At 41.9% G+C, this 12,037-nt stretch overlaps 1 protein-coding gene across 1 annotated transcript in view; it reads left to right on the top strand.

Moving 5' to 3' along the window:
* Positions 1–9,185, top strand: part of FBXL17 (F-box and leucine rich repeat protein 17) — a 1,016,894-nt gene extending 1,007,709 nt beyond the window's left edge. Inside the window, exon 9 of the mRNA XM_073548112.1 lies at positions 8,261–9,185. Coding sequence (XP_073404213.1) covers positions 8,261–8,398 — 138 coding nt within the window. The 3' untranslated portion in view covers positions 8,399–9,185. The remainder of the gene's footprint in view (positions 1–8,260) is intronic.
* Positions 9,186–12,037: the final 2,852 nt, after the last annotated feature.

Genomic DNA, 12,037 nt, shown 5'->3' with positions numbered 1-12,037 from the left:
ACAAAAAATCCAGAGATTAATATCCATGTTTGTTTTCATCCACTAATGTAAGAAATGTTTTATTTTATGCAAGTAAAAATGTATATGAGCAAAACAACAGCATAAAGGAAGTTGGCAGAATGTATTTATATGTCACGATTTTGTAGTTTTCATGTGCACTTTTATGCATGGATCTAAAAATTTGTCTTAAAAAAAAAAAAATATATATATATATATATATATATATACAGTATGTGTGTGTGTATTGGGGTGCAGTGACCACTATGTCCGCTAGGAGGCGATGTGTGGGTGTCCCAGGACGGGCCTACAGTCATATCCATTGTGGTAATGGGTATAGGAGGCTGAAGGATCGTTATGTATCTCAAGGTAGGTGGCCTTGAGATGAAGGCTTGCTTAGGTGCTGATCAGCAGTGGCACTGCTGAGCTGTTGTTACACTGTGTCAGCGAGCGCTATCTACAAATCCACCCAGGGGTGTGTTTAAGAGTGTCATAATAAAGTATATGTGTATGAATGCTTGAAGGACCTGTGATGAATCATAGAATCATAGAATCGTAGAGTTGGAAGGGACCTCCTGGGCCATCTGGTCCAACCCCCTGCTCAAAGCAGGATTCGCTAAATCATCCCAGTCATAGCCATGTGACCTGGGGGCGTGGCTATGGACCATATAAGGTAACCAGAGTAGGTCGCATGAGAGAGAGCGCATGGATCTGATTGAGCCATGTGGAAGTTCCCGGCAGGCCTAGGTGGAAGAAGGTGTGCTACCTTCCTGAAGACCACGTGCTGAGGCTGCTGACCCGGGGAGGCCTATGTATATTGGCTGTATGTGAGGACGGATAAGCCTCCTGTATTTGCTGAGGCTCCAGGACTGAGCCTGAAATCATGGACACTTATACTTGCTTTCGCCTGAGCAAAAGGCTATTTCTTATGATATGTGCTGCTTTATGGGTTATGAAGCAATAAACCCTGTGAACTTTTAAAAGGAACGTGCCTCCTGGTTGTCTCCTGTCACACTTAAGCGAGTAGAACCCCTACAATTGGTGACAGACTGCGGGCAGCGGTTCCAAGAAGCACATGTTGCCGTACTGGCGGCTCTGAGCCAGGAGAGGAGATGGTCTGGAAAATCGTGAGTAATACTGACCGAGGTCAGAGAAAGTGACTGTATTGATATTTGTGGGATACCTCTGAGGAGAATAGGCGTCCAGGATCCTGTGTGGCTGACACCAGCAGGTAACGGACAAGAATCTGTGTTGCACTGACCAGGGTCAGTGAGAGACTGTGTACCTAGGGGGTTCAGTGATCAAGGTCCTGGAGTGTCAGTGTTGGGAGATTCTAGGAGAAGAATCGTCTCCCTGGAGCACGTGGTATGACCTTGGACCTGGTGAGGCGTGAGTGTTGGGCAGTCTCAGGCAGAGACGGATGTACTGAAGAGCACCTGCTAAGCCCCTGGACCTGGTAAGGCCGGTGTGTTGGGAAACCCTGGGAGGAGGGTTGGCTCCCTGAATAGCACCCGGTGCGCCCTGTGTGTTGGACGGTCTCAGGCGGAGACGGTACGTCTTGAATAGCACACAGACAGGACACCTGAGTTTTTGTGTGGTGTTTTTTTTTCTTTTTTCCTCTTTTCCTCTGCAAAACCTGAAGGTGATTGCTGTGGCTCAGAGGGGTCACGAAGGTTTTTTTTGCAAGGCAGCTTGCTGTGGCTCAGTGGGGACAAGCGGCTTCCGGTAACTCGGCGGGGTTACGATGGGGACAAGCGGCTTCCTGTAACTTGGCAGGGTTACGAAGGGGACAAGCGGCTTCCTGTAACTCGGCGGGGTTACGAAGGGGACAAGCGGCTTCCTGTAACTCAGCGGGATTACGAAGAGGACACCAGCTGCTGTGTGTGAACAGCAACCGGTGGTGCCGGTGATTTGTGACAGCAGGAGATGTGGCAGTGCCAGAAGGAACTGGTGTGGTGTCATGCTTAAAGGGCCAGTACCAGCCCAAAAAGACACAAACTGTACTGTGTGAACTGTGGCATAAGAAGTTCTGCAGAACGGTCATGGGGAAATCCCGAAAGGGGGCGGTGGCCCAAATCGGGGTGGTAGCCCAAAAGGGGCGGAGTCCCAAAAGGGGGCGGTGACCCAATTTGGGGTGGTAGCCCAAAAGGGGGCGGTTACCCAAATTGGGGTGGTTCTGGAAATGGCAGCACTGGTTGCCTCAGTGGGTATGTCTGGGGAACCTCAGTGTGTGTATGAGTTTTGAGGAGTACGGCATGTATTTTCCTGATAACGATGGGCCACAGGTGTGTACCGTGATGCTGCACCAGGAAGGAGTCCCTGGTAGGCTGGTGACTCTGACAGGAACTCCCTCTCATTTTATCTCTGACCGAGAAAAACGTCAGGGTTTGCAGCGACCATGGGGTCATTGTGAATTATACGGTGGTCAGAGTTATGATTGAGATGACAAAGGGGAAGTGTCAAGGTGGTAGTATGCCCCCAAACTTAGTGCATACCTTTGAGAGGGGTCGAGACTTCATCGTCCGACCATACGTCATCAAACACGATAAAGACGTTTCGACTGTGGGGCCATCGGACACTGACGGTGACGCCTCCTGACATGGACAGGTCAGAGGTAGAACTGACCGGAAGAAGTACATCTGCCCAACTTACAGACCTGACGTCTCATGACATGACGGATGGTGGGCTGGGAGATGAGACTGATGGGACTGACCCAGTGGTACCCTTTGACGATATAATTAAAGAGGTAGTGGTGAGACACGTGCTGGCCAATAGAGAACAGGATCATGAGATACAGCTGTTAAAGGAGACAGTGGAAGGGCATCTCGAATGGGAAAGAGTCCTAAGGCAAGCAGCTGAGCACAGAGTGGATGAGCTGGAGAAGGAAGTCTCTGAGCTCAGAGGTCACCTGTCAGCGTGTCAAACTATGAACAAAGCTATAGTGAAGGATATGGAGGTGCTCAGAGAGGCCCAAGAGAAGCATCAACAGGAGATTCTCCAGAGAGAGGATGAGCGTCGCTACCTGGCAGAGGAGCGGGATAAAGTTCTGCAAGAACTCAGAGGAGTAGTAAAAGGTCTTCTGCGGGAGAAGAGCAGGGACGAAGACTTACAGCGGCTGTGCCCAAGTGATAACAAGGCAGAACTGCCAAAGCCCATCTTGGAAAAGGGTCCTGAAGACTGTAAATCTCAGGAAGATGGTGAGCCAAGAGCTGAACAAGATGGTCACACGGTCGGGGCAGATATCTTGAGGGAAGTGTCTGTGGTAAACCCAAAGCTGTCTGTCCAGGATGAGAGCAAGTCCACGACCTTCCAGTGCGTGATGGAGGTACCCGAAGACGTGAGAGGAGCATGTGCCAGCGAGGGTGTGCATGAGACCTTTAAAAAGGCAGTAAAGGCCTATAGTGTGAACTGGGCACCAGAGACAGACCAGTTGGTGATACTGGCAGAAACGGAAGACACAGAGAGAAGGGTGGCTGTCCTGAAGGAGATGCACCTACAATGTTTCCGTATGAAACAGATGCTCGTGGTGCGTAATAGGAAAGCCGCTCGACGTCTGGAGCTTGCGAGGGAGGCTCAAAGTCGGCTGGGCTTTGTGGAAGACCTAATTCCGTTACTCAGAAATCTGGTGGGGAAAGTCGTTGGCAGACATGGAAAGGTGATGCAGGAGATGGTGCATGGATCTGGTGTGTAGAGAGTGAGGATCCCACCTGCTGGTGAAGTCCAAGTCGCTGTTGAAGATGACATGGTTCCTGTCATTGTGGTTGGTTCGGTGGAAAGCATTGGGAACCTCCACATGCGCCTGGAATATCGGGTAGCGTACCTGAAGGAGATAGAGCAGCTAAGACAGGACCAACTGCAAATGAATAAGCAGATACAGAACATCAGTGGCATCCACCTCCAACCCAAGGTGTAAGGACCCAAAGGGATCCTCCAAAAAGTGAAAGGACAGGTAGTCGAAGACAAGAACGTCGAGAGTCCGCAAGTGGCAGTTCTATTCTTAGTAGCATAGGCTCGAGACCTGGTGGTGGACATAGCAACAGAGGGTCAGACTCAGACCAGCCAGTTAGCCCAACTGGACGTGGGCCTAAGGACCGTACGAACCGGGTGAGCCAGCCTGTGAGAGAGAGGTCGGGTGACGGAGCGCACTGTAGACAGGTGGAGACTAAAGAGTGTCTGGTCATGCTGACGGACTTTGACAGGAAGGCCAAAGCCCAAGGCCGAGATACTGACCGCTGGGGGTGGGGGAGGCCTAACGTAAATATGATGCAGTATGACTACCGAAACAGACGGAGATGGTCCTCTCGACTTGTAGGGCAAGGTGACATGGGTGCCCGGTCTCAAGATCCCTGGGTGATGTCATGTGTTCAACCCCACAAGTTTGAACAGAGGGGGGAGGTATGTGGTGCAGTGACCACTATGTCCATGGTAATGGGTATAGGAGGCTGAAGGATCGTTATGTATCTCAAGGTAGGTGACCTTGAGATGAAAGCTTGCTTAGGTGCTGATCAGCAGAGGCACTGCTGAGCTGTTACACTGTGTCAGCGAGAGCTATCTACAAATCCACCCAGGGGTGTGTTTAAGAGTGTCATAATAAAGTGTATGTGTATGAATGCTTGAAGGACCTGTGATGAGGTCATAGCCATGTGACCTGGGGGCGTGGCTACGGACCATATAAGGTAACCAGAGTAGGTCACATGAGAGATTGCATGGATCTGATTGAGCCATGTGGAAGGTCCCAGCAGGCCTAGGTGGAAGAAGGTGTGCTAGCTTCCTGAAGACCACGTGCTGAGGCTGCTGACCCGGGGAGGCCTATGTATATTGGCTGTATGGGAGGACAGATAAGCCTCATGTGTTTGCTGAGGCTCCAGGACTGAGCCTGAAATCATGGACACTTATACTTGCTTTCACCTGAGCTAAAGGCTATTTCTTATGTTATGTGCTGCTTTATGGGTTATGAAGCAATAAACCCTGTGAACTTTTAAAAGGAACGTGCCTCCTGGTTGTCTCCCGTCGCACCTAAGCGAGTAGAACCCCTACAGTATGTATGTGTGTGTGTGTGTATATATATATATATATATATACAGTCATGGCCAAAAGTATTGACACCCCTGCAATTCTGTCAGATAATACTCAGTTTCTTCCTGAAAATGATTGCAAACACAAATTCTTTGGTATTATTATCTTCATTTAATTTGTCTTAAAAGAAAAAAACACAAAAAGAATTGTCCTAAAGCCAAATTGGATATAATTCCACACCAAACATAACAAAGAGGGTGGACAAAAGTATTGGCACTGTTCAAAAAATCATGTGATGCTTCTCTAATTTGTGTAATTAACAGCACCTGTAACTTACCTGTGGCACCTAACAGGTGTTGGCAATAACTAAATCACACTTGCAGCCAGTTGACATGGATTAAAGTTGACTCAACCTCTGTCCTGTGTCCTTGTGTGTACCACATTGAGCACGGAGAAAAGAAAGAAGACCAAAGAACTGTCTGAGGACTTGAGAAACCAAATTGTGAGGAAGCATGAGCAATCTCAAGGCTACAAGTCCATCTCCAAAGATCTGAATGTTCCTGTGTCTACCGTGCGCAGTGTCATCAAGAAGTTTAAAGCCCATGGCACTGTGGCTAACCTCCCTAGATGTGGCCGGAAAAGAAAAATTGACAAGAGATTTCAACGCAAGATTGTGCGGATGTTGGATAAAGAACCTCCACTAACATCCAAACAAGTTCAAGCTGCCCTGCAGTCCAAGGGTACAACTGTGTCAACCCGTACTATCCGTCGGCATCTGAATGAAAAGGGACTGTATGGTAGGAGACCCAGGAAGACTCCCCTTCTTACCCTGAGACATAAAAAAGCCATGCTGGAGTTTGCCAAAACTTACCTGAAAAAGCCTATAACATTTTGGAAGAATGTTCTCTGGTCAGATGAGACAAAAGTAGAGCTTTTAGGGCAAAAGCATCAACATAGAGTTTACAGGAGAAAAAAGAGGCATTCAAAGAAAAGTACACGGTCCCTACAGTCAAACATGGCGGAGGTTCCCTGATGTTTTGGGGTTGCTTTGCTGCCTCTGGCACTGGACTGCTTGACCGTGTGCATGGCATTATGAAGTCAGAAGACTACCAACAAATTTTGCAGCATAATTTAGGGCCCAGTGTGAGAAAGCTGGGTCTACCTCAGAGGTCATGGGTCTTCCAGCAGGACACTAACCCAAAACACACTTCAAAAAGCACTAGAAAATGATTTGAGAGAAAGCACTGGAGACTTCTAAGGTGGCCAGCAATGAGTCCAGAGCTGAATCCCATAGAACACCTGTGGAGAGATCTAAAAATGGCAGTTTGGAGAAGGCACCCTTCAAATATCAGGGACCTGGAGTAGTTTGCCAAAGAAGAATGGTCTAAAATTCCAGCAGAGCATTGTAAGAAACTCATTGATGGTTACCGGAAGCGGTTGGTCGCAGTTATTTTGGCTAAAGGTTGTGCAACCAAGTATTAGGCTGAGGGTGCCAATACTTTTGTCCGGCCCATTTTTGGAGTTTTGTGTGAAATGATCAATGTTTTGCTTTTTGCTTCATTCTCTTTTGTGTTTTTTCATTTAAGACAAATTAAATGAAGATAATAATACCAAAGAATTTGTGTTTGCAATCATTTTCAGGAAGAAACTGAATATTATCTGACAGAATTGCAGGGGTGTCAATACTTTTGGCCATGACTGTGTATGTATGTATGTATGTATATATATATATATATATATATATATATATATATATATATATATATATATATATATTCTTGCCTATTGTCCTATTGGTTAAATGGTTCCCATTTTATTATTTTTTTTTAGCTCTGTAGTGACTAATTATTATTTAATTCTAGGTATTTGGTTGAAAAACATAAGCTTGAAGTTTTTTCTTTTTTTTTCCATTCCAGACTCTAATGTATGGTTAACTTTCCCATGAATATACCCCTTCTATTCTGTTAACTAATTTACCACTTGGGTAATGAAAATAAATTTGAAATTACCCCTTCCCAACATGGTGATTTTTATGCTTTTGTTATTTTCTCCCTTTTTTCAGGAGCCATCATTTTTTTTATTTTTTGTTCCACATGTTCATACGTGGGCTTGTTTTTTTGCCAGATGAGTTGTAGCTTTAAATGACACCAGTCATTTTGCCATTCAATAAACTGGAAAACGGAAAAAATGCAATGAAATTGTAAAAAAAAATATGGCATTCCTCAGTTGTTCTTTAAATGGCACTATTCATTTTGTCATCCAGTATACTGGAAATTGTGGAAAAAATGCAATTAAATTGTAAAAAAAAATGCAATTCCTCAATTTTTTTTTTCTGTACTTTATAATATTTGCTGTCTGGTAAAAATTATTTGTCACCATGATTCTCCAGGGCAGTTTAATTATGGAGATACCAAATTTGTCGTTTTTTCATATATATATATATTTATAAAAAATTTGGCATGGCCGGCTCACTGCTTTGAAGAAAACCAGGAATAAGTCCAGCCTGTGGTAGCAGTTCGCACGGAAAACGCGGGTTGGGATAAATCCTTGCATGAAAAAGAAGTGTAAAAGAAATAGTATGGTTTCTCCAGCGATCAGTCCAATGGTGGGGTAAAATATAACTTTTATTTTTCCATTAAAAAGGTTTCATGTTGCTTCAGTAACATTTTTGCAAATAGTCAATCCCTTCTGGATGACATGTTTCGACACTAAATGTGTCTTCCTCCAGGTCCACTCTTTTACCCCACCATTGGACTGATCGCTGGAGAAACCATACTATTTCTCATATATATATATACAGTATATATATATATAATTATTATTTTTTTTTTTTTTTACCATACAGCAAATATCATAAGAAACCCCCCACACATATATAGAGAGGAAAAAAATTGGAAATTAAAAAAAAAATCTTGTCTCCATTTTCTGAGACCTGTAACTTTTTCAACTTTTGGTTTACGGAAGGATCTTAAAGCCATCGATATGCTTCCGTAGGTGTATGCAGGTAACCTGTGGACTACCGTTGTGGTTGGTGTATAACAGCTCTGTACCAGTTTGTTGGTGTGAGCCCTTACCTACATTAATAGTAAATAGCTGCAGTACTATGTGCATCCATTGGGTTAAAGCAGTGCTGTTTTTAATAGCAGATCTATTTTTTTAATCTCACAAACACTGTCACATTTCTTTTACATTTTACCTATGTTTTTGTACTTTAAATTGTGTTTATATCTATCTCCGATATCTACAGGTAAATGAAGTTACAGTGGAGCAACTGGTCCAACAATATCCCCACATCACATTCAGTACTGTACTACAAGACTGCAAGAGAACTTTGGAACGGGCTTATCAGATGGGCTGGACACCAAATGCATCATCCGTCTCATAATTCATTGGGAAACAAATAGTTTATTAAGCAGTTGCCATTAAAAATGCTGATGATGGATATTTTATACCCAGAAAAGTCTACAATTCCTTTTATCTCAAGTAACCACCATAATTGAACCATGGCACTGCTTCTGGGTGGCTCGTGAAGAATGTTTTTGGAACCTTTCCATTGTGTGAGAAGTCTATTTTACAAGGTGTTTGGCTCACAAGATATTGGCTCTGTTTGGTTGCTGTTAGTACGGATTGCTATAATTTGTGTGAAAAGTGATTGTAACATGTTGAGATATTGTGTTATAAGAGCATGCCACTTCTAGTACTATCAAATTCTCACTTTTCCATATTAGTTCTAGAGAAGTGAACATTATGTATTATAAACTAGATCTGTGGGATTGTTTTTCTCTTTTATTTTTCGTTTTCTGATGAGCATCTCTAATGACTTTATTGGAGATTTGAGCTTTACAATCTGCTGCTGAAAAGCCGTTTTTTTATACCTAATCCTTTTAGTTTATAAACCTTAGACTTTGCAATGAGTTTGACCTTGCTTTTATTTACCGTAGTTAGCTTTCATTTCTCTTTTGTCTATTTTTTTATATATATAGTTATGAAACAAAAGGGATTGGGTTGGAGTTTTCCATTTTTATGTTATAGACATTATTATTATTAGGTTTTAAAGTGGATCTTTCATTATTTGCTCATTCATCTTGTGGATATGCTCTGACCATTAGTGCACTCTGACTATAAGTGTATCTTAATGCTCTTGAATCCTAATACAAACTATCTTGCGTTAATTGTTGTCCTTGTCTCCTTTTTGTGTGGACCAAATAGGCCGTTAGGGGTCCGTCAAAGTCCAGTGCTGATTTTTTTTTTTTCTTTTTATTCTTTAAATGTATTTTTTATTTCTTATTTTATGTATGCTTTCATCAAGTCACAGAACTACGAGTCAAGGTAACATGCAGAAAATTGACTGAATTGGGGAAGATGCTTATAAATACTAAAAAAACAATTTTCCATTCACTTTTTTTTTTTTTTTTTTACCAGTTAACAAAGGTCTTAATGATATTTACTTGAAGTGTCAGCAGTTTTTACAATTTCTGTAGGTTGACGTGCAGCAACTTTTAGCCTAAATTTCTGCAGCTAAAAATCTGTACCATAAAGCAGAATTTTCAGTTTTGGGCTAGGCAACTCCTAGGAGGCTAAGTTTTGCCTAATTTTTTTAATTGTTTTCTATTGATGTGTGTGAAAATTGTTGCTGAATAACTACAGAAGGCCTAACATGGTCGTTAAATGGTCTCACTCGCCTATAAACATATAAAAAAGAACAAACTAAATGAATATGTTATTTAAATGCATTTCGAAAACTAGAGATTTTGAGATTGTAGGTGTTGAGAGGCAAACCAATGTATTGGTGGCAGAGGGTCGAGGGCATGAGACATATTGAACCATCATTATACTAGACTTGCATAGGAATTGCCAGTTTCTATATATTTCTGTCACAGGCTAGGACTTCACTAAGTAGTGAGAAGAATCTGGTAAAAGCCTTCTTTGTGCTTAATTAAGCTAATAAAATGATAGTATAAGAAGGATCTATTATTTTTACTTCTGTTATTAAAAGTGTAAAACATTTAACTGGTACACTCTTTCTCATCATATTATTTAAGTTTAGGAAAGTGAACACCATTGGTACCGCTGTGATTATCGGTGTATGTGATCTATATTGGATGACTGACATTGATTTATTGTATAAGTAACTGAGACCTTATATGTAGGGGTGAGCGAATAGCTTCAGATAAGAGCTTGTCTGAATAGCTATAGTGCTTACCAAATAGGTGCATCCGGAATCCGAATACCAGAGCGCTCCAGATGATCAGCTGTTCGGCGCCGCAACTGCATGTGTAGCAGCTGTTTCACGGTCACAACACATGCATGGAGAGCCCAAAAAACAGGCTCTCCATGCATGTGTTGTGGCTGTCACACAGCCGCAACACATGCAGCTGCGGAGCTGGACAGCTGATCATAGGCAGTGCTCCAGGTATCCGGGTTTCCGATGCAGCTATTCAGTAATCATGTTCTGTTTTGTTTTGTTTTTTCAAAGTCCATCATCTCACCACACAGCTTAGAATATGTTGAGCCAAAAGCTAAGTAAAGAAGGATGCATCTGTACATAGCTTATGTGTCAGGTTTTTATTTTCTTTGTCACCCTTTGTCTTCTAATGATTTATGCTTCTGTTTCATTTACATCAATGAGATGGTGTGCAGCATATTGAAGGTCAGTTCATAGAATTTTCGTGATTTAGGATGCGTAGAAAAAATTACTCCAAATTTGAGGTTACTGTAAGATGCTTTTAAGTCATCATCATTTACCATTAGGCATAGATTTGTATTTGTGAAATTCAAATTTTGACATTATGATATAGCTAGTCTAAGACCATGGACGGTTTGGCTTCTGGAAGAAATGTGTATATTTTAAAATATATTCCAATGGTAGAAATAAAGTCCTGAGAGCATGAGTTGAAAACTAATACACAAAAAGTCAAACATCATTTATATTGAATGAGCATTATTGTGATCTAAAACCAGTGTCCTTTTTTAATCTGCACTTTGTACTTATATTAGTGCAGGAAGAAAAAATTTTGTTCAAATTTGGGTAACGCTGTTGGCTTCATGCGTTGCAACACTTTTGCTTAACTTAGTGACTGTGTTTCCGCTAAATTAATTGAAGTGAAGTAGAGTTGTTGCCTTGTGAATGGCAACACAATTCAGATCTCATTTATATATGATGAGACTGTGGGTTGGTAGGATCCTACCAGTGGCTCTCCAGCTGTGGCAAAACTACAATGACAAGTATGCCCTGACAAACGGTAGTCTTCCACAGCTGAAGGAACGCATTGTAAAGACCCTGAATAAAATTGCAATGAGCTGAGCTTTTACAATATTTGCAAATTTGCTAATTTATAGTTTAACCATGCTCTTTAGTTATTCTACAAACAGTTTTTTTTTATTTTTTATCATTATTTATTCTTTAACATAGTTTGCTGTTCCCAGTTTATCTTCATGCATTGAATATATGCAAAATATGTTTGACTCCTACCTGTTCGTGTGTGCAGAGATGTATAAAACATGAGTATTTTTCCACTTACATAGATTTATGAAGAATTGTATTTCCTGGAATTGAAATGGATGATGTCTGCTTTTATTGCATCGGTGAAAGCTACTAACTATACATTATAATGTACCAATGTAAACTGATGAAAAGCATATTTAAAATGTATTTTTCAAACATTGACAAGATTAAAATATTTCAAGTGATTCAAAGTGTTGCCTCATCTTTAATATATGCTGCAGCAAATAAGAGCTTATCCAATTATCGAAAAAAGTATTTAACTACTGTAGGAATAAAAATCATAAAATAAAAAAAATGCATCTTATGCATGGGAATTCATCGCTAATGCTATGGAGGTCTTCCCTGCCTTTGTTTACAATTGTGAATGTACCAAACTATGGATCTTGTGTCATGCAGCTGAGACGACGAAATCTAAATCTCCGAGCACGCCAGAATACTCGGAGACCACTCGAGCATGCTCAGGAAAACACGAGCAACGAGTATACTCGCTCATCACTACTCATAACATTGGCAATGGTT

Source organism: Dendrobates tinctorius, unplaced genomic scaffold (genome assembly GCF_039654945.1).
Source record: "Dendrobates tinctorius isolate UK_male_01 unplaced genomic scaffold, ASM3965494v1 ptg000003l, whole genome shotgun sequence".
Lineage (NCBI taxonomy): Eukaryota > Metazoa > Chordata > Amphibia > Anura > Dendrobatidae > Dendrobates > Dendrobates tinctorius.
This window is presented reverse-complemented; position numbering and strand designations above follow the sequence as displayed.